Here is a 25,958-nt window from a genome sequence, read left to right as displayed (position 1 = left end):
GGTTTTCTCATTTTAAAGGACACGTACAGGGTACTATGTAAAATCAAAACCTGTATAATCTGAAAAAAGAAAATAATTTACTGTGTATGTTAAATGATGATCTTGAGGTAATAATTTTCACAGAACAGCCTGAGCAGTCCTTTAATATGGAAGCCCATGTCCTCAGAATTATGTTTATGTTTGTAACTGGGTTACAAACACCCGGGAATTTGGAAAAAAAGAAGCCACAGACAGAGACGTGAGCCTTGCTCATAACTGATTTATGGTCTGTTTTAGGTCAAGATTAAGTCAATGTCAGACATCAAATGTGATATAAAAATGTGGGTCACTCTATAAATATAATACTTTCTGCCAATACCATTCTTTCTATCTCCACACTGGTTTAATATATGAAGACGACCTGAGAGATCACAGAGAATTCTCAAATATTAGTCTCTCAGGAGTTGATTCCAATACATTATTGCATTAATTCAAGTTTTTAATTCCAACTTCAGATGCTTATCTTTACTCATTTGTTTCATGTAGAGAGTAGTCCTGTATACTTCCTATTAAGCCAGGCTCCTCACATAGTTTCTGTAATACAACACCCATTAAGTCTCTGAAAAGGTGATAGACGGAAAAGAGTGAGTCAGTTGCAGTTTGCTCATACCTATTTTCAGATTCAGATCAGCTGCATTGTTTGGGATATAACTGTAATATCTGAATCTGTAATAAGTTATATGAATCCAGTCACCACCACTACCTTCAAACAGTTTTTCTTAATATCATCAAGCCTGCATAAACCTAAAAAATAGAACCCCCTATGCTTAATGCTCACTGAAATTCATAGGGAAGATGAATCATAGGTTGGGGGGAACAGCCCATGGTGGACTAAAAAAAAAAGTCAAAACCAACTGTGGACCAAGGGTAGAGCTACAGAAGGGTAGCGGTCATGATCTGTAATTATAGGGGCAACACTGTGGGCATGAGAGGGTTTGTTGTCTAGTCTTTCCAGCCCCCAACCTGGCTAGAGTGATTCAAACTTCAGAGGTTAGCTACCCTCTCACTTTCTCCAAAATGGGCAAACGATGATAACATTTGATGATAAAAAGAAACATTTTTCATACGAGACTTTGTAAATGCTGGATAATGACTCACTTCCTTTGTCACCATGCATCAGATCCAGCACCATAAAAAGCCATTTCCCTCTCTCATAGTTTTAGTCTCCAAGCAAACACTGAGAGTGGAAAGTTGATTTACTGTCAGTGTTGTTGACAGAAATGACATCAACCTAACCAATAGAGGCATACTTCTTCCTACCACATCTGAAAAGTCACTTGCAAAAATATGGTGAGGGCTCACTAAATTTTCCATTGTTTTGTCAGTGACACATAAGATCCTGGTTTTTATGTCCTCTTATTGTTTTCATTTAATATTTATCCCCTGGACCCATGTCAGTAATCCATGGTCCTCACAGAGGTGTGTATTGAAAGCAGGCAGGTAGGTGGAAAGCTTTCAGTCTTCTTGGTTACACTTCATTCATGTAAATCTGAATGATAAGTCCAAGATGAATGCAGAACTGGGCTGCTTGTTTCAGTTTGAAAGAATGTTACATCTTCATGTAAGCACACAACTAAACATCACCTGAGTTCCTGTTACTGTTTTTCCTCATGTGACCAGAATATGACACAAAAACAGTTTGACTCATTTGCCACAGACATTGCACAACAGGCTATTCTCTGCAGAAATAGATCATTTTTGATTTACAACTAGAATTTAACATGCATATCTAACTGGAGCTTCGCTTAAAGAGTTTTTGAAACTTAGTATTTGGAAATAAACTCTTTACTCAATAAATATTCATTTGGTTGGCAGATGCCTGGCATTACAAGGGGACTGATTTTATGACCAGAAAGTTACAGGTTGAAATCCCAGGTGATAAAACACTTAGTGGAGTTTTGAATGAAAGTCTGTGAAAAAATGGTTTTCAGTCGGTCTCTCATTTCAGCTCGTCCTGTTATTCATTCAGGTACCTAGACTGCCAGGGGATGTGGTCAACAACCTCGACATGAGGTCTGACTGCAAGCCAGAGAAAGTGTTCCACCCATCTGCCACTCCTAATGTAAAAAACAAAAATGTAAATGTCACTGTATGAATGGATAGTACATCAAATATAAGCTATAGTTTGTCAGACACCTCAGCTCCGGGCATCTGCTAAGCACACGGTGCATAGTTAAAACAGAGGGACACAGAAACAATAATATTGTGCAAAGAACACACCGTCATTACTGTCATTACTGTTTGCAGTGTTCATTTGTAGATCCTCGGTGCATTTAACCATTTTCCCAGCTTTTCTTCACAGAAGCACCTTTGAAACCTCTCAAGACCAAAAGAATTGGGGGATTTTGATGCCGAAGCCTGCATGATGGTTCAGGAATGACAGGACATGACCCCAAGTCAACTTCACTAGACAGGTGTTTATTTAGCTACAGAGCTAGTGAGATGGCGAGCACACTCAAATTATCAATAAACCTTCTTCAGTGCCCCCTCATGGGGGGCACTGAACGAAAACAACCACCTGAATGAAAAATATGAGAGCGAACACAACAAACTCAAAAACGTCCCCTGAAAGGAGAGCCAAATCTTTGTTGCCTTTTTTTTATTCATTGTGACTGTTATTTTCATTGTCATTCTCTCTCTTCTTGCTGCTCTCTTATCTTGTCTTGATTTTACAAGTCAAAAACAGATTGCCATAAAACCACCACTGTCTGCATGCAGAAAATTTTTCTTCAGCTGTGTAATTAGTAAGGAAGACAGTGCACGCCATTTTCTATCCTGTCCAAATCTGAAGGAAGAAAAGCATTCCCTTAGTTAATATTCAAATTTTTGCCCTTCTACATTCAAACATTACTAATAAAGGTAGTATTTGATTTTAATACATAACCAACATTGACCATCAAGGCATATGGAAATACACAGAAAGTCCTGATTAGAAACATATTAGATATGTTTCTGATATATATCCCTTTAGCTTTAGCGTTATTTCATACATATTGCAATTAGTTTATGAAGTCTTTGGCCACTCCTTGCAGTTTGTATAAATGGAGTGAAGAGATAGCTGATACTGTAATCTTAGCAACTATACCCAAATCTTTGCTGGTGCAGAGAGTTCCCTAAGTAAGGATGAATAAAAAAGAACTGCAATTGCACATGACAAATTCTGAACAGATTCATGAGTGTCAAATATGAGCATAAAAATCTCTATAAAAAGGAACTTCAGTAAACTTTAAACCTGCTGTCTGCTGTACAAAAAATAAGTTAAAGGAAATAAAATAAATACAAACTAGGGAGGTAATAACAAATAAAATAATGTAACATTAACTATCATGACAGTAAGAAAAGCTAAACATAATTCATATGGGCATCATCTTAAATTTCCACACAAATTTCCATACAAACAAGTCATCCCTTCACGCCAAATCTATTAAATATATCACCTATATGTTCGATGAATATAGAATTGACTTTTTCAGTAATAGACCTTTATGCAGAATTCCCAGCAAGTAAAATGTGTTATTGGGTATTAAAGGTGGATTGTGGGTATATTCATGTTTCTTTGGGATGGCCTCAAAGCAATTGTATAATGGATGGATCTCAAATATGAAAGCTTTGCATTCTTCCATAACACCAAATGAGCCAATTTCTCCCTGCATACTGTAGATCATGCCAATCTGAACACAATGGTCATTTTTCTCTGTGTACCATAGATTCCCTCCTCATCTGAAGACAAGGCAGGGAAAAAATCTTAACAAGCAGCATGGTGACATCATTTCCTGCTCACCCTCTGCGCTCTATTCAGATTTCCGTTTATGCAGGAAACAGAGACATCGAGTTTCAGAGAACAACCACATTAACTAGTTCAGGTATACTGCCACTGTATCAACCATGGATCAGTATATTACTTGGCAGAAGCGCACTCTTTCCTAGAGTAAGTCTTGCTCAACCCAAACTATCTTCCTTTGCTCCTCTAGGATTTTGTCCTTGATTATCTTCAGTAGGTCCTCCACCCCACCCCAAGAATCTGGCTCAACAGTGGCATAGAGACAAGGGAGAGCTTCCAGCTCCTTCTCCTTCAAACGGCACGTCTTCAGGAAATCCTCCTCCGAGTCCACCTTCAGTGGCAACCTCCTGAAGGAAAACAAAGACAAAACTGCTGAATTAAACTGAACAAACTGCTATACAATTGGGTACCTCTTGACAAAAATCTCAGACCCATGGTTGGAAAATAACTTAAAGGCCATTTGTTTCCTTTCTGTAGAAAAAAAGAAAAAGCAGGTAAAGTGCACAAATTAGCCTTGTAAAAGCCATTATTATAGCATGTGATTGGTATGTCCAGCAACACACTCCATGGGTTTACCTTTTGTGATGCTTAAAAATACACATAGGTAGGTTTATGCCAATTACCTTCCACTTTTACCTGGCTATTATCAAGACAATAAGCAAAATAGAAAAGGCTGTTGATAAAAAAAGACGATGCTGATTAAAAAAAAAAAAGAATAGCTTGGTCTTAACATGATTTAGCCATGTTATTGTTTATGTACTCTCTTAAAAAGTAAAAGGCAGCCAGCATAATACAGTACAGTAGTGATCATTTTAGAGGAAAGCACCAACTGCACGCTACAGCAATGTAAACCGAGTTGAATCGAGTTAGTCTGTGTTCATCATGGCTGATTTCTCACTCTAGCGCGTGGGAAGCCCCTTCTTCATGCCCACAGCTTGCGATCATAGAAACAACTGTATCCTCTGTAAATGTTTCCATCTCTATGTCTCTTTCCGTACATTTGACCTTTCTTTGCCTGCGGTTTCACCCATACCCATGCGTTTGCTTTCGAACAGCTTATTTTAGATACTATTTGTGTGTTTAGTTTGCTGAAACCCAAAGCAATTTCACACGTTTCACATCTGTAAACGATAAAAAAAACAAGACACTTCAACAGAGGAAACCAAAAGACAGAAATGGCATTGGGGAGGGGGAGGGGTGCAATTAAAGGTATTGCTAGAGTGCTTATGATTTGGGCACTTCACATACTTTAATTTTCGGATGTTCTTTTCGCAGAATTTAACGAAGAGGATGATGGGATATATTTCCCTTCGGAGCAGATCTTTGACGCAGCTCAGGTCAGCTTCCAACAGGCAGTGTTTATTCTGTGTGGAAAAAAAAAATTGTTATTATCGAAAGGCAAAGACATTTTCAATTCACACAGACCACAAGTGACGGATGCAAATCTCTTGTTATCAGAAACTGCAAATATTGAAATATCTTATGACTAACAGCTTGTCTATCATTGCTGTTTCCATCTTGCACCCCATTAATGAAGCCTCACAAATCACTCCAGTGTTTCCCAGCCCTCATTTGGAGCCTGATCCCATCCTCCTGTGCTGTGAGCTGAAAAACTAGCAATCACAACATATTCTCTGTTTCATTGGTATTTAAGAAGCTGAATAATGTGCTGGCCCTGTTAAGATGCAACAGTGTTAACACTCTTCTTACAGGAATGCTTTTCTCTGTAATACACACAGGAAAAGCAGGTAATTCTCTCATTAGCAGCTGTTGCATTACTAAAACTTCCTGCTTTAGGTCCTTGTTGCCTGATTGGGACACAGAAATTATTCTTTTTTCAGCGTTGGGCATTACATGATGAACACTGTACATTCCCCAGTTTCTGTGTTGTATTCAGTTAATCTGCTAATAGTAATTAATGGTTAATAAATGTGTATTGTTAAATTGTATAGACAAATTGCATACAATCTTACAAAATAGATGGAGATTATTAATGAATCTGAATCTGAAATGAAAACAACTGTAGTAAAAACAGACCCTTTTGTAGTTCCATAATTTTTAAATGCAGACCTGCATTTTGCTGTTACATATTACCTTTTCGGCCACAGCTTCAATGTTCCCTGGAGTGATGCACTCATAAGTATTGGCATATTTCTCTTTGGAATAGATTATTGGCTCCATCGTCTGCTTCTGAAGAAACTCCTCCTTTGTCAAAATGTCTAAAAACAGAGCACAAACCAGGGAAATATAAACAAAGGAAAATACACAAGGATCTTGTAATAACGGACATAAAAGTAGATATTAAGCTTATGCACTATTTGTGCCAGTGTTTTGGAACAATAAGGTAACAGGGCCCACAACATGAAATCAAAGCTCAGATAAATGGGATTGTTTTGAAATTGGAGCCAACAAGCCTTTACATTCAGTTGTATTCCCAGGCTAATTTTATACGGCCCTGGGGCTTCGTTTTTGCATATCTGTTACAGTGGTGACCAATGATTAAAACAAGGCAGTGACCTACATTTCACAATAGGGGCTATTGTCTGCCTTTAGTCTGTTTGTGTAAGGTCTGTGTGGGCTCTGTCACCTGTAAATAAACGTCCTTTCTATTTGTACCTGGCCTGCACATTGTGAACTCCATGGCTCCTCCTAGATTGAGGAACTTCTGCACGATGGTTTTGGCTAGAGTGTTTGGGGCAAACAAAACGGGCCTCTTGCGTTGACATTGGTGAGGAGTCACGAGGCTGTACGGAATCAGATTCAAACTCTTGTTCAGGTCGCTTTCTGAATCCGGGTCTGAAATTTCAAACAAAACAGAGCGACGGCTACAACAAAAACCCAAAATGTTTCAACTCAACCGTGGTGTGCTAGAGTGGACTAGAGCAAACACTGTCTATATCAAGAACTTAATTATGAACTGAAAAAAAAAATGCTGAGAAAGCGAATATATTGTGGAAACTAAGCATTTCATGACTGTTTCAATGTTGATAAAATTCAGGTATGGCACCTTCTTGCTTTGGAGTCTCCAAACCGGATCTGGGTAGTGTAGAATTCCCTCCACTCACAACCCGAACCCTCTCACTGCTGTTCATCCTCTTGTACTTCTCAGTCCTGCTGACAAACTGACACAAGAAAAATGTTTAATGTACTCTACAAACCAGCCACACCCTGTGAGCAAGAAATGAAGGCGGCAGAGAGCTTACTTTTGAACTAGTAACTGACCTGAATCTGTCTTTGATTGGCATTCACAATTAACCAGCTTGGCAATTTAAAGGCAATGGTCAACAGGGACTGCTTTTGCACCTTTTACATAATACCACAAAATATTATTATTATACCATTCCTGCTCTCTTCACATGATTTTCACATGTAGATGTTCTTGTAGATGAAGTAAATCTAGATGTATTAGGTAGCACAGGAGGGAAAAGTACTAATAATACCAATGTCCTACACAGAAAAACACAAGATGTTGATTGGGTCTTTAATTTTCAAAGGTATATTTTAAGTGTACCTCAGCCCATCAAGTTTGCATAATAAACAGTATGATTTTCCTCCATTTCAACCCCACAAAATGGCTTCCTTTATCCAGTCTTCAAGTGATGGTACAGATTACTCCACCCAGTTTCTTACAATGATTATTTGGTAAGCATGCATATGATCAAAAATAAATAATTTTGCTTGCTGATAATTTGTAGGTAGACAGGGTACAAAGGTACAGGTAGCTGGGGTTGGGTACATTTAGGACACAGAATACTTTCTTAGCCATGGATGTCCATAGGGACCACACATGTTGATAGGGACTGCACATGTGTGTTATTGAATCTTTTGATCTGTAACATTTAATGCGTGAACCAGTATCATGTCTGTTCATTTTATGTTGCCATACTGCAGGACAGAGGATTCTGCTAGAATTCTGAATTGTAATAGTTCGTGTTTAGCTGATCTAAATGGATGCCTTGCTGATGATCAATTTATTTCAGGTCATAAATGTCAGGTGCCCTCTGTGTGCACAGGTGTCAAAAGAATGATCTGTTGTTTAATTTAGGATCACTGTGTTTACTTTATCTCCTACCTCCATCATTCTATTCCCATATTCATTTGAATGTCAATGAAGGGATTTATTGTGTTATCTTAAAATCACCCGGTTTATAAATGCCAGCTTTTTCCATCTGTCCCACCTAATAAGCACTGAATTGATGGTGAACAATATAGATTTCCATATTGGTTGATTTTGACAGCTGATTTTGGGAGTTAAATGACCTGTAACCACAGGTACTCTGTGGACGAGCTGAACCTGGTCGTTACCTGCAGGATCTGACAGATGAAGATGCTTGCACGGGACAGCCGTGGACTGGATTTGGGGTCTGGAGGAGGGGTAGATTCTTCAGGCTGTAATGTATTCTATCAAACAGAAATGAGCACAGGTGAAATACCTACCGCCTATTGAATGCCATAACAATAAAGCTACTCAAACAGCACGGGGAAACCCCTTAAGGCTTCTTACGCAATTACATTCACAACACTGAGTCAACATTCAAATCATGTCCTGTTGGGAGAAGGCTTGCCAATCTTGCAAATATGCACAGAATTTCTTACCGAAGTATATTCTTCAGTGTTGACCTTGCAAACGGGACAACAGTTTGTACTCAGTTGTATGTAGGCATCAGAGGTGGTTTTGACAAAAAATGAAGTTTCCTAGTACTTTCATATGGGTTTATATTCAGTACCTTACCTTTTCCACCAAACTTAAAAGTTAAGCTGAAACCCTGCTTAAATGGAACCGGTCAGGTAATGCAATTTTTGGAAAGACACCCTCTCTGCTCACCTTTAGTGCATGAAGACTTTCAGACTCATCTCGGCTCCCTCTGCACATCAACTTTTGAATCTTCACCAGCAGGAGCTGCTGAGCCCTGCGGGATGGGAAAAACCATGAAAGAACTGTCAATCAGCAGAACTGTCATCAAAGAGAGGCACCTCAGCCAAACGTCACTCGTGTCAGCGCTGCTACACCGAACGACAGGTTACCCAGCATTTTTTTCCCCCGCAAGCATCTCGTTCAATACCCTTGACACACACACTTGCATAGCTCTGCTGCATGTGTTACTTGATGATTCATCCTCTCCAACTCCACAGACAGCTTCTCAGAGACTCACACAGAATTGTTCTGTTTGTGTAATGCCTGTGTGAAGCTAAGGTTGGTATTGTACAGAGACAGGGGGTTGCCAGAGCGTTGGTAGTGTCGTGGAGGTCACCTGGAGAAGCTGGGGATGGTGCCCTTCTCCAGGTCCTTGCTGGTGAAGGGGTCGACCCGCGCGCACAGCCACTCGCACTTTCCCTGGTGCATGGTGTCCAGCACGTGCACCACCTCGTCGCAACGCACGCACAACGAGCAGCTGTCCGTCTGGCTGGACACGTTCAGGTTCAGCCGGACGTAGAAGGAGTCCCCGGAAGCCATGCCCTCCTCCAGGCTCTTCTGCAGCCTCCTGTAACCTAACGGGGGCGGCCTGATTTAACAGAGCATCTCAAGGCTGCCTGAATGATTCACTTTAATTTACTTAAAGAGGTGAACATGACTTCCTGAGAGTGCTCAGCACTCTGAAGTGTGACATTGCCTCTCTGGTCTTTGATCATATTGAACATATTGTTAGATATTCCTGCGTGGTAAGGACACCTCTGTAGTGACAGGATGCTCAAAAGATCAGGGAGGACCATCAAAGCTAGTTACAGGATGGACAGCACAGATGAAACATTTCCCCTGAATTCCATGAATTGTCCTATGCAACCTCCTAGCAAAGCAGAAAGCTCCTGAAGTCAGGAGTGCCACATGAGCCCAGCGGGAGAAAGCTGAATTCTACAGAGATTAGTCTGCTCACCCTCCTCGTTGGATCTGAAGTGCAAGCGGATTTGTCCGGTGCATCTCTGCAGAGTCCAGTGGGCATCCTCCTTAGTGCAGGTGTCTAAAGGGATACTCTGGCTCTTTCCACGAATGCAGCCTTCCAACTAGGACACATGGAGCCGAGACAGAGGAAGAGACATCTGAAAACGTCTGAGGAAGCTCTAACAACAAGCAAGCGCTGAGGCTGAGCTTTCCCCGAAGGAACATAAAATTATTCTTGTTTGAGAGTGCAGAACTGAAACGTTTTGGTGATTCACCTGGGATCACTGCAACATCAAATACTAAAATGGGTCAGTGACGGGCAGTCTTGGTGCAATCTGGAGTAGTTTGAGGCTCTCTCACCAGGAGAAGGTGGTGTCCCTCCCTCAGCCCGGCCTTCTCAGCACTGGACTCGGACTGGACGGAGGAGACGAAGATGCCGCTGTCGTTGCCTCCCACCAGTGAGACCTCCGAGAGGAAGGAGTCCCCGGGGAGCGACAGGCACTGCCGCAAGGTGCTGCTCACCCGCGTGAAGGAGGTAAGGGAAGGTCGGAAGGGCCTGAGGATACACAGGACACATGCATAGGCACACACGCAGACACACACGCCCACACACCAAACCCTGAGGGTGTTTCAAAACATCACGGAACACTGCTGCGCGAAAGAATGCTGTTTCAACACCAAATACTGAAAGGGAAGAGATGGATGAAGGTCATGACAATAGCTTGGTGCTGTATTTGCAGCATGAATGACAGATGAATGAGGGAGAGGCAGCAGGAGATAAGTCAGCGCTACAGTCATTGCAACACAATAGAAATGAGGGTTTTTGCAGTGCTGAATTATTTAGTTCAACTTTTTTAGCTTTAATTTTCACTGTATTGGTACATTAAAAAGACACCATCTGTCACTCAAGGGGCTTGGATTCATTTGTAAACATGTCACAAGAGAAAGTTCAGAATGAACATTATTTTAGTGAAGCTGGACAACACCTCAGAGTTTGCAAATTGAAAAGATTGCTCAGGGACTAAATAAGCTCCGCAGTCCTACACAGGCTCATGCACATGCATTATTCTTATACAGGTGCCTGGCAACAAAAGAGGAATAGTAAAAAATTAAGTCAATACACTAACAATGGTTGAAACACTGTCACCTCTGTTCCCAGCAAGAAATAATAAACTATGCTTGGGAGTCTGAAAACTGTCTGTAGGTTATTATTTCATTTTTCAACAAATTCACCCATAGTTTTGTGAGTTTACGCTTAAGGTCTGAAGTTTAAGCCCACATCAACACAAAACTCTGGTCTACATTCTGCCTACTTTACTTTTTAACTTTTTTACTAATGAAGTATAATGAGATACAATAATGGCATTTTTGGAGAAAATACAGGTTTGTTACCACTCATTCACAGTTGTCTTGGGGAAATGAATACTTTCCAGCTTTTATGGGCCACTAATTCTTTGGCTTTTAATCTGTTTCTCATTGTGCAGCACACCTACACAGTGTGATAGCAACTAACACAGATGCTTTTGGACTGCATCCAATTAAAATAATATTTAAATGAATGCTGATAAGTCTGTGTGCTCAAGACAGTCTATTTCCCCTTTGGAGCCATGGAAATTTCTCTACAAAACTTTGAGCCACATATGATATATTTAAACTGCATGATTTATAGACACTTTCCCATCAGTTGAACTTTAGCATGTCCAATACAGAGCCAGATGCAACGTTATATCCAGAGCCTGGGTGAAACCATTGCTATATCAGAGGGAAAAGAGAGCAACACTTTCATTTGTTGTGACCTCATGCACAATCCACTGTTTTCTGTGAAATGACTAAGTCACCGAAACAACCATGCTACTGATTGGGAGTGTCTGGGGTGCAATTCTACTGTACCTCTCCAGGGAAAATCTTCGGAAGATGTCATTGACTTGTTCCCATTCGTATGTGTCCAAGCCTTCTGACTGGTGAGAGGATGACGATGAGGAGTGAATAGAGGGAGGTCCATGAGAGAACCTGTCATTTTCTTCATCTGAAAAACAGAATCAGCCTACATCAGCCTACATCCACTAGACTGTGTTGCATTTGTCCTGGTTTAGCTGATGGACCGGTAAATCCACAAAAAACATGCTTAAATCTTCAATAACTCCTCATTTATGTTTTTCAAGTGATAGTTTTCTTTGTTTTAGAAATGCGATCACTTAAACAGTTAGAAATTAAGGGCGCTTTGTGGAGAAAAGACCTCAACAGACACATCCTGGCATATTTTTGAATTGATACTTTACCACCAAGTTCCATGTTGTCACCACTGTCACAGTCAAAGTCGCATGGGCTAAAAACAAAGAAATACATAATACTTCCAATTCTGTAACTCGCAGAACCTGTATTAATATACACACCACTAAATAAATTTTCAATGTAAATACATACACAGCACTGGTAGCAAAGCAAGTGCATTAGCTAAGATAAGTGGCATAGCTAATTAAGTATCTCCCTGACTTATGTTTTGCAGATCTACTATATAGAATGCTGCTTGTCTTATCAAATCCTCTGTGCAACAGAGTGGGGAAAATGGTGTGCTACCTCCTGGGTATGATGTCCTGCTCCCCTTCCTTGTTCCGTCTGACAATGGAGTCATTTCCTGGCGGTTCAGGGACCATGGACATTATGCTGCCATTGCGACATCGCAGGTTCTGACAGGCAGCAGAAAGAATTCTGGGTTAATGACAAGATACAATCTGTACCCCAACATGACATATGTCAGCCTACACTGGCAGGTTTGTTCCTTGTGTGTGATCATCGTTTCTTCCATGTGTGTGTGTGGGTGTGGCCAAGAGAGAACACTGAGCTCACGTGGCAAGTAGAGAGCTTTGGAGGAATCAGGTAAACGTACCAATTTGTGCTAAATATTACATGAACAATATTTGACCACCACACCACTTTGTGAAACAGGGTCTCTAGCAGCATTACTGAAATAGTGTGTTTATTTGCTTCACATTTTTCTCAAGGGACGCAAATACAGCATACATTGGCATAGTTGATATAGGGCCAACCTGCATTCAGTACAAATTAGATTTCTTTGGTCTTTATTTATTTATTTATTTATTTTACAAAGGGCAAATGAGCAGGGCATTTTATACTTTCTTTTTTTAATATTGCTTTTCATTTATCTTAACTTAATTATTTTAATTGACGTTCATTCTGAAATTGTGCACTAAAACAACAGCTCTAACGAAGGAAAGTGAAAAATTAAAATGTAAAAACTCACAAGTTTTATGATCTCTGCTGCACTGCTTGGAGTCACGGGGACACAAGGGCTGTTTGGATTGATGGAACTGGGGGTTATGGGTTTGATGTCTGAACTGGGTGTTTCCATAACGTCCCCATTGAACTGCGGTGCAGCTACTGTAGACAAGTAAAAAAAAAATGTCATTTAATTAAATTTTTTTCATTTTTTTTCACATTTTATTCTCATTGAAACATTGAAACATGAAACACTGAAACGTGAAAAAAATATTTTGTAATCTACAACAAACATCGAACGTACATTACCCGAGTAATCTGGGGTCTTGGGTGCTGTAACAGGTGACTTTGCTCTGGGAATCTGAAAAAATGCAAACATTATGTTGTACAAATTATACTTCCAACAAACTGGTGAAGAAACCACACGCAGTGACTGGATGGATCTGTCAAGCATTTATGAATCACCCATCTCTGGGCCAGTGACTTTGTGGGTGTTTGATGTATTCAACATCCCATACATTCACCGGGATTTTTAAGAGAAACTTTTAATAGACTTCAAAGTTCAATGACACATACCTGTTAAATTTAATTGCAAGAATAACTATTCCTATTTTTCTGGAAACAGCCCTAGTGACATATGTGTACTTGCAGTCAGCACTGAGGGAAAATCTACCAGGAATACCTTGAGGTTTAGTCTGCGTTTGAGTCGTGATTCGGAGGGAAAGCTCTCATCACCAGAGTCCTCATCATGACCATCTCGTATGGGGTCCTGCTGGCCAGGGGTCTGGGATACAATGGTAAAGGGAATGTCCCTCGGCAAACTCTGTTCAGGGAATAAGAAGGGAAAAAATGAAGACAGATAATAACCATGATGTTTCTGCATGCCAGTCAACATTCAGATCCTTGACTGTTCCAGTCCACAAGATCACCCACACAGTGATCACAATACCCCAAACCCACAACAGGCTAATCGTGACAACATCTAACATGGCTTCAGAAAGATACAGACTTGGATCAAGTGCAATATTAAATTAATCTGGCAGCTCTGCGAGTGCTTCCTGCTTCAGCCTGCAAACCGCAGAGTCACATTGCCTTGTATGGATGAGTAACAAAGATGGAATCATTAACTTCTGTAAATTCAACTGCACTACATGCTGCACAACTGGAGAGCAACTGGGACTTAACTGTGACAGATCAATGTGAACAGCAAATCAATGTTATTGATTGACTAACTGACTGTTTGACTGACTAACTGACTGACTGACTAATAATTCTGGCCAGCACAGCAATACTAGGGCTGTACGAGGTTGGCACGGCCAACTGTCCTGCACCTGACCCACCCCATTCTCCTTGGAGACGCGTCTCAGTTTCGACTCCAGGTTGACCATCTTGGCCTCCTTGCGCACGATCTCGATGTGCAGCTCATCATTCTTCTCCTCCAGGTCGCGGATCTGCTTACGGTACTTGTCTTTGTCGATCAGACACTGGGAAAACTGGTTCTGGGCATCATCGCGGGAGCGGAAAGCCTGAGAGAGACCGCAGCAATGGAATACCATGTGAGAATCAATGAATCAACCCATGAACTGATTGATATACTGCAACCCGCCAATCACTGTTAGCTGACCGTGAATGTTTGCCAGTATCTTAGATAAGCAAGATAAAATCTTATAATGTAACTACTATGCCATTACATGGTTCCCTACAGTCATCATCAGGACAGTTTTACCGTTCTTTTGCACCTAGTTTTAGTCCCCCAAACCCCTGTCTGTGAAAAAACATCCATCACAGCATTCTGTAAGATACAGCAATGATCTTCAAATGACTGCTGTCTCTTACCTGGTCCCGCTCTCGCTCCACCTCCTCCAGTTGGACGATTATGGTGTTCATGCGGTTCTTGTACATTTCACAGTCCTTGACCAGTGTGGAACACTTCAACTCCAGATCCTCCTTCTCTTCCAGGTACTGCGAAGAAATGGCAAAAAATCTTCTAAAAGGGCAGCTACAATGATTTTTTGGTATAAAAAAAAACCTGGCAAAGTTTCTGAGTAGAGGTTCTGAGCATTTGCCAAGTACCCTCGTAAAATTCACTTATTCCATGTGTGCTTTCTACATTCAACCACTTTCCATGGGTTTGATCTTCAAATATTTATTTATTTTCACACAGAGCTTAATGTTCAAATCCTTTCACATACATATGCTAACGTTACCGCATTACATCAAGTATATATTAGTGGCTCTTAGAACAGCACAAAATTAGATAAAAACCTACTCAGTCCACTCAAACCTCAGGATTCTTGTAATATTCATCAATGCTTCACCAAAAGTGCATAAAATCAACCAAAATGTCCCTCAGATCAAATTCTATATAAATCACTATCATAAAATTTTTCATTAACTGGCAAAAATACAAATGAGGCAGCAGTTTGACACTTGCATGCTGATGTTTTCCAAGTTCTAGACCCTTATGAAAGGCACTCAAAGTTTTGCCCACTTGTTCTCTTTGAGAGCTACTGCATCACCTGTGTGATTCCTGCAAGCTTGAAAGACTTGTCTCAGTGTTGCATAATTATCTTCTTTCATTGCTCACCTGTACTTGCAGGTTGACATTTTTGAATCGGAAATTAAAACCATTACGTAGGTTCAGTCAGGCGGCTTAGGGAGGCCTTTGAGGGGGGTTGAGAAGAGGAAACCTTTTGTTCTTTTCTCAGTTGTGGGCTTAGTTTCGAGACCACAGACATGGCCACTTAACAGTGCCACTGTGGGCAGAGGCGCACTACTGACCTAACTATCAGCGCTGTAGTTAAGTGCTCAAAATCAAAAGTACTCCCTCAAAATCAAGGTGCAATGCTGTTCTTGTATAAATGCGCAAGGCACTTTCTTGTGACTACTATCATTTATTTGCCAAGATGGTTTTCTCCAGAGCAATTTAAGAGGCAACTATGGTATGAAAATGTATGGTAAAGCTGAGTTGTTTCATTAGGCTAAATAATCCTGAAACAGAACACCAAAAAGAGACCAGATGCCTCATTACGTTGCCCTGGATGCTGCTAAACAATACAGCAAATAAATGTATTGGAAAAATGAGACGCACGTCCCACTTGCACTGACTTTGTCCCTTAAGTCCTCCGCTTGCCGAACTTCCTCGTGCAGATTGTACAGCCTGTTGACCAGCTCCTGGCGGTCCTCCAAGGCCTCTTGACGGTCATGCTCCAGGATGTCAAGGATTGCCTTCTCAGAGTCTGGGAGCACCTGCTTTCCAGGCTACTGAGCCCAACGTCAAGGACAGTAGAGAGGACAGGAGAAATGCATTGCGCAGGACCGTCCTTTAGTAATCAGCAGTCAGGAACACTTTACTTGAAGTGAGTGTTACAAAGCACTTATAATATCTTTACTAGCTCTAAATAAAGGTCATAATCGTATAGTAATGATACTCATTAGGCTTTTTTGAGAAATTGATCACTATGAACCTCATTAAAGGAAACATTTCAAGCGGTGCTATACAAATCTAAGAAGATTTACTTCTACAACATGTGACTCTATGTAACATAGCAAGCAATGGATTACCTGTATGATAGACTGTAGCTCCTGCACTTTTAGCTTCAGCACCTCATTTTCTCGCTCCAGTTCAAAGATCTGCTCTTTTCGCGGGCGGCTCTCTATGTCATTCTTGAGTTTCAGAGACTGCCTCCTCTCCATCTTGCACTCCTCTTCAAGCTTGTTGAGCTTGTGCTTCAGCTGGTCAATCTGAAATTGGTTCACCAATCATCATGAATGAAAGACACTTGAAAGACAATTTTAGTAAGAGGGTATGATCTACCATAATGGATAACTAAACAAATTTCATGGACTGATCAACACACTTTCAGTTTCCATTAAACATTGCTTGAATCCGGGGTAAGCAACCCTGGCCCCGATTCATATGGGTTTTGTTCCATCAGAAGTTAAATGAACCATTTGGACTGACTGAATAAATTGACAAAATGAATGCAAGTGATCATATGCTCAATATGCTCATTAGTTTACAAAACGAGGCTGATTCAATCTACAGATAATACCACCTATGAACTTAGAGCAGCACTGACTGACCTCTTCACATCAAAGCAGACTTAGTTACAACAGACCCTATCTAGCTAGCAGTGGGCACCTGGATACAAATTTACAGGAACCATATTAGCACTTCTGTCAGGATTATAGATATTATATCAGGATTACAACTTGTGAATAGCCAAAGAGCAATAAGTGGACACACTCTGACCTCCAGCTGCAGGTCCCGGCTCCTCATGACGGCCATATTCTTCTCCTCGCTCAGCTGCGCGTAGCGCATTGCCAGGTTGTAGTTCTCATCCTTAACTTTCGTGAGCTCGTCGTTGCAGTTGTTGCGCTCCTCCTTCATCTTGTTGTAGCGCTCCTGGAAGGTGACCAGCTCTTGGTTTGCCAGACGCAGCTTCTTGTGCTCCTCTTCCAGGGTGCGGTTCTTAGCCAGGGTCTCCACCCGCTGGGCGTCTTTGGACTTGGCCTGCTGCTGCAGCTTGATGATCTCATTCATCAGGAACTGAGTCAGGCCCTCGTGGCCTTCCTCTACTGCAGACACATACATACACAAAACAAATGTGTTCAATCTGCAACTGGTTGACAAAAGGAACAGGTAATTCAAGTCTACATCCAATCACTGACTCCAAGACCTGAGTCGAAATAAAGGTATAAGAGATCTGTGGATCACCAGTGGACACCACTCTCCTACATAGGCATTTGTATCTTCAGTGTTTGAACGTCAAAGGGTTTGTGATGTTAGAGAAACACCAGAGCACAGCCGTGTCAGCAAGAAATGGTGAAAACATGACCAAAGCAGAGCTGGTCATGACCACACATTGAACCTCTGTTGACGAGTCTCACATCAGCTGTGAGCTTTCTTAGGGAAAATTTAAGATCACCTTGAGGCAACTGACTCACCGACAATAGTTGAGAATCTGCGGGTGGGCTCCTTCCCTGTGACCAGTTTATAGAGGTCAGGGTAATAAAACTCCAGGCTCTCCAAGAATACCACATACCCCCGCTGGCCTTTGGTATGCAGGATATCCAACAATCGACCTGCGAGACAAGGAATACCTTTAACGCTGTTCAGTCATTTACAATACCATCTATTGTTCTCTACTGAGCAACATGACAATTGCTTCCTACTTTAGCATTCATTGTCTTTCACATTTATGGCAACTGAAGCTTTCCTGTTTATGTGTACATATGTCAAAAATATGAGTTTTGTGTTGCGTGTTTTATTTTATTTATGAACAGTTGTACAACTATCAATAGTCTAGTTCTGGAGTGTTTTCAGTTGAATTTTTTTCAGAACTTCAGCAGTCTGTTTTTAAACTGACGAAGATCTAAATTCAGTGAAAATGCAAATTGGTCATAACTGTATAATTGTAGGAATTAGGGACACATTTTGGATACTGGCATCATGCAATTTAATGTTGGGCACACACGGGGTATATAATCTGATAAACAAGAAAAAGAAAGCAGTAGTTCAAGCTGGATTTTGCAGTAACAGCTGCACGTAGGAGTTTAAGAGCCTCCATTCACTGTTATATTACACACCTGGAAAAACAAAGCCAAAGACAGGGGGCTAAGTAACTGTCAGATGGCAAGGTTTGCATGTAAAAGTTTGCTGTGTGCAATTTGCATGTGTTACATTCCATGGTGCTTAGTCTTCTTTGCCACTGGCTGGTGCACCCATCTGCACGTGCACACACACACACACACACACACACACACGCACGCACGGCAGCACATCCACGCGTGCTGTAGTAGTACCTGCCCGGTTGACCCTGGACACCAGCATGTACGAGTTGAGCACCTCATCCTCGTCCTGCTCGTCGATGACTTTGCACTGCCGCAGGTACGGGGTCAGCTTGCTGGGGTTGAGGTAGCGGCTGAGGATGTAGCGGTTACTCTCCACGTTTTCCCACAGCACCTCCTCGTTGTCATTGGCCAGGGTCATGCAGCTGCTCTCTGTCTTGCAACTGCTTTCCATGTTGCAGCCACTCTCCATCGCGCAGTGGGGTCTGTGAAGACAGCACAGACACTCACACTCAGTTCAGCTAGAGTGGCTAACTCAGACATTTGCCACATGCCCATCATTGCTATGGCTGGTTGTGAACATGCCAGAATCAGGGGCATAATTCAGAGATCAGGGATCAAAGGGCCAGAATTCTGCAGGGCCAGTAAGCAGATGCCATGATGTCTCAAAGGATCAGCTCCACAATAACACAGATGACTGTTAAAGCAGATTTCTACTAAAACAGGGCATGTACGGTCGCTTTATGAGAAAATGAAACCAAAAGTTTGGTTGGATGCATCATGCATATGTTTGCCTCTTTTTAAAAGAACCATTTAAAGGAAGCATTCATTTGTGAGCTTGGTAAGGAACTATTTTCCTTGGGTTTTAGCTTTGTAGATTTATTAACTGTCTTTTACATTTATTTTCCAGAATCCTTAAAATTATTTCAATATTCAATTAGACATACATGTTAAATAATCATTGTGAGGTAAAATCATGACCATTTTTCAGAGAACAGCCCAAAATAATCTCCAAGTCAGCATCCGTGACTGAACTAAGAAATCACTTGGTCTTTGAGCAGTGAACATTAGATTTGTTCATTGCCTTCAATTATTTAAAGGAAATCTAAATATAAGCAGGAAACAGTACAGTGCCACCTCAAAATGATGTAGAAAAACAAACCACAAGCAGCTTCTGCGCACATATTGTAAATCTGTCTTTTAATGACAAGGTTTTCAACTGTCATGTGCAACAATGTTTTTGGCTGTAACCTTGAGTCCACAACCTACCTACCAGGGCATCACCAGCTCCTGTTATTGGATATATTTATTTATTTATTTATTTATTTAAATATTACTACTTAATATTTGTTTACTTCTAGATAAAAACACAGGTATACCATTAAAATACATTTCAAGCATACCATGATGGCCAGTGTTACAGTATGTGAATGGGGACTGGCTTGGGACTTATTCAACAGGCCTCATGTCCTGATGCTGTATCAGTGATGGAATTAAAAGGAAATACCCATTCAGGGGGCAAAGGGATCACAATCAGAAACTACAGGAGTACAATAGTGAAGTTATGCAAGCAGGGAACAACAAGGGTGAAAGGGGTGGAAAAAAATGTCTGGTTAACCTATGTAAGACACGCAGAACAAGACAAATGAAGGGAGGGAAGGAGAGAATAGGAAAAGACTGTTAAAATGAGGTGGATACGTGAGTGGGCAGCTTAAGTAGGCTGTTCTACCGGGCTTCCCGTCACTTTGTGAATGAGCAAATGAAGCATGTGGAATGAGACAGGCCACATGGACTTAATTAATCTCCACGCAGCCAGAAAAAGATACGAAACAAGCCATAAATTCCTTGCGTGATCCTTCCTCTGTTCCTCTGCTTGTTCACTGGAGGATTATGGGCTTGGTCGCCTGCATTTTCAGTGTAATTGTAACTGCAGTCTCTCCAGAAATGCCATGTACACCGTTGGCCTTTGGTGTGCAGGGTTCCGAGTCAGACATTGCTCAAAGTGTCACCGTCCTGCACACGTGGCAAACGTGGCTGCAGCATCCCATGCTTAATATGCAAAAGAAATTGTGAACTATTTCCAGTGAAAGCCTTATGGTGCAGCACGATTCCAGCTCATAATTACATACACATGACGCACATGCAAATCAAACGCACGCATAAACAAATGGCTACACACAAAACCCAACGCGCTGGGGATGGGGTAACGGTAAACCCCAAATCCTTTGCATATTTTCTGAGCAGCATAAAGACCGTAGGCTTTCATCACTGCCTCGCCAGTTCGTCACCTTTGCCAGCACAATCCCTGCATTGTTTCATTTGTGCTCCACACGGCTTTGCAAATAAAATCCTATCTGATATTACCAGGGGTTGCTGCACAGACCTTTGCATAAAGCTTTTATGTGTTCTGCTCTGTATCTTGCCTTCATAAATCTGATAGGAGCTCTGAGTGGAGCTATTGATGAGCAGGCGTTTGCCCTTTCGTTTCCATTCTGAAGGGCAGGAGGCTAGGAGCATCCCAGGTTATATTACAGTAATTGCAGTCATTTTCTCATTTACATGCCTCTTAATGGGAACATATATATCCACAGTCATGTTAAGGGGATCTGATGATATGAAAATTTCACCAAAACATCATAACCGCCAATGTCCTGAATAAAAGTATGTCACATATTACTAATAAAAGGCAGTTGGTCAGACGTTTGCTTTAAAAATGACAGCTTTTGTTACAAAGTTTAGGTTATTCCCTTTTAAAATGGTACAGCTGTGTGATTTCAAATTTTCCAAAATTTCATCAATATATTGATTCTGATAAATAACTGAAAAAAATAACTATGTAACTTCCAGCATTTCAAAAGTGAGCACACCAAACAAGATGAGTGAACTGGCCTGGGCCTAGAGGCCGATAACATGACTAAGAATACTGGGGAATGAATCATTTTTAATGGAAAAATACAGTTTTACCTTAAAGCCCCAACTAATGGTCATAGGCTATAAACAATCTTTCCAACCATTTAGTATTTTCAGCAAAAGCAGTCAGTACTGGGCTATGTCACATGGAATCATGCTGTTAAGGCTTTACATATTTAATCTTCAACTGTGCTATAGGCAGCAATTTTTCCCATCAATGTCTTTTGTATCACACTTTGAAGAAACACAATTATAATGACTCGTGAAAAAATCTAAGTAAACTAAGTGGTTTTAATGGAGAATGTACATTTGCACAAAAAAAGTTCAGTATATTCAGTTTAATTGCCACTAAATGCATACTGATTCGTGTCAGGTGAATTATTCAGCTGTCAGCATAATAAAATAAATTGCTGTGAAATGACTGTAGAGCAGGAAATGCTATCAACAGCAAGCTTTGCACAAAAGCTCATGTGCACAGTTTTCAGTGGAATCTTCGCGACCATTGAGTGTTAGGACAATGTCCCTGTTTCTGAGTCCGTAAGGAGTCAAGACCAAATTCTGAAAAGACAGAAGATTTACTATAGAATTTACAGCACATGAAAATATAAGCATAACACAGATGAAAATGCAACATCATTAGGCACCTATGAATTGGGAATTGTTCAGATCTTTCGTTTCATAAATGTTTCTTGAGACTCTACTTTTAATCCAAACACCTTGGCTTTCCTTTATGTAGATGCATGAGGGGATCACATGGCGATAGTGTTCTGTTTTGATGGTAATAAAACAATGACAAAATGTGGCGATTCACAACCAACAACACAAATCAGACAGAAACATGATAAAGTGATAAAATAAAGGGTTTCCTCCTGTCGTAGAGCTCAGCTCATGTAAGAAAGTGCCTGGTGTGTGGGACAGGCTGACAATCAGTGCATGTCCTGAACAGGGCAAAATCAAACCCACACTCTCACATCATCTCATCCTAACACTGTCCTCACAGATCCTCTTCTTCTCTCATACTGGAATAAGCCTGTAGCTGTACTTCCTCACTTCATTAAAAGATGTCTCAGTCTGTTTGACACAATATCCTTCATACAAGAGTGAGTCATCACTCCACTATTAATATCTAGCACCAGAATCTCACATTTACTGCAGTATGTGTACAGGCTGCACACATATGCACTTCATCAGTAATTTGCCTTAGACTTACACTTTAGCATTTAAATTTAACTGAAACTTGAGATTATTTTTACCATTTCTGGAGCATGCCTATGTGTATTAGGCAACAAACCATATGGATAGCATTTAGCTGGATTTGCAAAGTATTCCCCAACCCAAAGAACCTTAGAAGGTCCATTTATGAAATGCCTGGTAGTGTGCACCAGGCTAGACATTTTTCCTGGGTCTGTGTTTCTCATCATGCCAACAGTGGTGAACAAGTGTGACATGCACAAGCAAAATCATAGCCATTCTGTTAATCCTTCAATATTTAAATTTGAAAAATAAAGCACAGTATGGCTCCTTTGGAGAAGCTGAGGAATTTGGCCCACTTTGAGCACTAGGAGAGGAGGCGTGGGCAAATGTCCAATGTATGTTCACCTCTCTCTCCCTCTTCTTTCTTTGCCCCGCCACGGGACAATGGGTTGACTGCTTTCTCATGCCGCTAGCGTACAAGCTGAGCTGAACGACAGGAAACATCTACCACACATTCTCTCTGCTTAATCTGATTATAGAAAAACCACAAACCAGCAATATGTCTCCAGCCAATCAGCTGCAGCCTTGCTCGTGTGTTCTGAGGAACAGCAGAGTAGCTGTTTTTGTGAGAGAGAATAACATCAAGGTAGTTGAGGTTTACTATGCTGTGTTACGCTGAACTGAAAATTCAAACATCCAAGTAGGAAATTGGACAGATCTAGCTGAAAACAATAAAGAATACACTGCTGAAATGCCCGTTAGCATTTATAAATCCTCCAAGGTTGAGGACAATAACACATTGTAAACTCTGGCCTTGGTTATCTCACCTTGGTTAACAACTGCCACACATTGCCAACATGTTTATTTAAATGGTACCTTTACGGAAGAACATGTATATCCATCACAACTATTTTTGCTGATATTTGGAATGCTTGAAATATGTATGTTGTTTTTCCCAAAATTGAAAAAACAGTGACCTACACGGAACTCCCAACCCCCAACACCACCGCCACACATATACATTATGCACAATGCCTTTGTTGTTGCCCTTCCAAAAATGTTTTCAATCACCAGAACATGTTTCATTACTGCATTCAATTAACGCTGACATATAATTTAATCACATTTTTATTTAGAAAATGAAAACAAATGAATGAAAAACTGATTCCATCTGCAAGGTTATAAGATGCCAAGTACTTTAACCTGTTACCGTTGTATTTTAAAGCTGAAAAACTTTAGTCCAACATACAGATTTTGTGGAGATAAAACGTCACCCTTCAGTCTTTACAGATAGGGAATTTGGCTTCAATATCAATACAGCAGGAAATGCCATATACACAACACATGGATCCTAAAACACAAATCATATACCAACCAACATATTTACAGAAGGATCAATTATGCACAGATGTACAACCACTTTAGATAAATTTTAGAAGTAAATAACATTGCAAACCCATGCACTTGACTGCCAATCTCATGTTTTAAAATATATAACAAAGCTATTGCAAAATGCCATTTCATTTGTCTCTCTGACCTACTACTGAGTGGCATCAAATAATTTAGGCAATGCAAGTGACATCTGTGCCAATCATCCTCAATTTCTCCAGTTCACATTTGTCCTTACCTGTTATCAGTGCACAGGCATTCAAGCAATCTTCACTTACTCTAAGCACCTTCATGGTATGATATAACTTGCAGAAATAAATAAGAGCCTGTGTGTATGGAAACCACACCCCTTCAGGCCTCCAGGATGGGTATTATGCAACCCTATTCTAGGTGACAAAATATTTCAATCACCAGAGCTCTGCTACCGCGATATCCATGCCACCATCTATCTCACAGTCGAGCCATGACCACTGCCACTCCTTTGTTTACTGATGTAATGCTTCAACAGAGCAGGCAACAAGACACAACCTTATGGAGCTCGGCTGAAATCATACAGTACATTGACGGAGAGCCATCATGTGACCTTTTCCCTCATTTTCCCTTTGGGGCGTTGTTCTAACTTTGAGCAGTTGTGCTTTCCCTCGGTTTCCGAACAGAATGACTTGGCTGGTGGGTCCGATCGCACTAGATGCTTAACAATTATGCCACGCGCAGGAACACTGTTCCAGAAAATTGATCAGTCAGCTTCTGTAACCATTTTCACATTCCAAAGAAATTAAAGGAAAATAGCCAAGCAAACTCTATACCGAACGTTAACAGGGCCTGAGCTTGAGACTTGATGGTGCTGATTCTCAGGTTGGAGTTGTTGCTTGGAAATATGAGATGTGCTGCTGGCATCCACAGACAAAATAATCAAAACATCATATAAGCTGCAAAACAGCCTGACACCTGTCTGAGCCTGTTCTCCTGTTTACTGCACTACTTTTGAAATAAACTATTACACTGCTGGACAAAGTAATACACTAAGGGCACCATTCTGCATTCTGAGTTTCAGACCACACCCTAGTCCTTTAAAAGGTGACGCATAACAAACTGTGCAGAAAAATCTTGCAACACCGTGTAGAATCAGACCTTATGCAGTGCATGCAGTGTAAGAGACTCATGAGAGACTGAAATGTAAATCTGAAATGTATTATTCTCAGGCCTGATTGAAGTTTTGCCAACACAAGGAAGTATATGCATGTAAACGCCACTATGGAAAACTACGTGAAAAGACGCGCAGGGTCTCAGTGGCACCCATTTCTATATTTGCAAAATTATTTCATGCTGGAACTTGGCACACTTGGTCTGAAGCCAATGTCATGGTTATTTACATACCGTAGCCATGCAGCCTGATCATTTTAACTGACTGGCTGAGAGCCACTGACTTAGTTTGAGCTTGATATGAGCCCCAAACATTCTGCAGTTTACTTTCACAAACTTACACAGATGCAGTCTTGTGGGAATATGTAACTGCCTTCAAGCTCAGATTGGAAATACCAGATACAAATGATTCCTGAGATCATCCTGAAAGCTAATTAAGGAAGATATTTTCACTTGAGGTAAAAATGTTTTGACAGGGGCCACATGAGAAAGGTAAAGCAGTCAGGGTACAACATATTTATAAGAAACACATGCAGTGACAACCAGCTCACTACATGATCCTATGAAATGTCACATCTAAGGAACCAATGTGAAAGAATGAGAGGCAGCTGTTCCAAACCCGTAGATCTGGCAGTCCATGCATGGATTTGGCCCTAAAATCCTGTTTCTTCACCGAGGTTTTGGTGATATGATGGTTTGAGTGCCATGTGACACATCTGTGTGATACGTAAATTCATGACTTCTAATTTCATTGTTTTTTTTCTGCTATCACTGCAATACCTTCTGTCTTTTTGTTGAGCAGTTTTTCTACAT

The 25,958-nt window shown here is 40.9% G+C and overlaps 1 protein-coding gene across 1 annotated transcript in view; it reads right to left on the bottom strand.

The window, feature by feature from the left end:
* Nucleotides 1-3,332: 3,332 nt before the first annotated feature.
* Nucleotides 3,333-25,958, bottom strand: part of card11 (caspase recruitment domain family, member 11) — a 28,666-nt gene continuing 6,040 nt past the window's right edge. The window contains exons 2-24 of the mRNA XM_036553614.1: nt 18,744-18,994; nt 17,886-18,023; nt 17,191-17,516; nt 16,500-16,679; nt 16,044-16,196; nt 14,772-14,897; nt 14,276-14,461; nt 13,618-13,758; nt 13,245-13,296; nt 12,961-13,097; nt 12,276-12,385; nt 11,978-12,024; nt 11,589-11,724; nt 10,059-10,254; nt 9,694-9,820; nt 9,073-9,310; nt 8,646-8,730; nt 8,126-8,221; nt 6,828-6,942; nt 6,437-6,616; nt 5,915-6,039; nt 5,069-5,184; nt 3,333-4,167 (exon numbers count right to left, since the gene is read on the bottom strand). Of these exons, the coding sequence (XP_036409507.1) occupies nt 3,963-4,167; nt 5,069-5,184; nt 5,915-6,039; nt 6,437-6,616; nt 6,828-6,942; nt 8,126-8,221; nt 8,646-8,730; nt 9,073-9,310; nt 9,694-9,820; nt 10,059-10,254; nt 11,589-11,724; nt 11,978-12,024; nt 12,276-12,385; nt 12,961-13,097; nt 13,245-13,296; nt 13,618-13,758; nt 14,276-14,461; nt 14,772-14,897; nt 16,044-16,196; nt 16,500-16,679; nt 17,191-17,516; nt 17,886-18,023; nt 18,744-18,981 (3,453 nt within the window). The 5' untranslated portion in view covers nt 18,982-18,994 and the 3' untranslated portion in view covers nt 3,333-3,962. The remainder of the gene's footprint in view (nt 4,168-5,068; nt 5,185-5,914; nt 6,040-6,436; nt 6,617-6,827; nt 6,943-8,125; nt 8,222-8,645; nt 8,731-9,072; nt 9,311-9,693; nt 9,821-10,058; nt 10,255-11,588; nt 11,725-11,977; nt 12,025-12,275; nt 12,386-12,960; nt 13,098-13,244; nt 13,297-13,617; nt 13,759-14,275; nt 14,462-14,771; nt 14,898-16,043; nt 16,197-16,499; nt 16,680-17,190; nt 17,517-17,885; nt 18,024-18,743; nt 18,995-25,958) is intronic.

Source organism: Megalops cyprinoides, chromosome 19 (genome assembly GCF_013368585.1).
Source record: "Megalops cyprinoides isolate fMegCyp1 chromosome 19, fMegCyp1.pri, whole genome shotgun sequence".
Taxonomy (NCBI): Eukaryota; Metazoa; Chordata; class Actinopteri; order Elopiformes; family Megalopidae; genus Megalops; species Megalops cyprinoides.
This window is presented reverse-complemented; position numbering and strand designations above follow the sequence as displayed.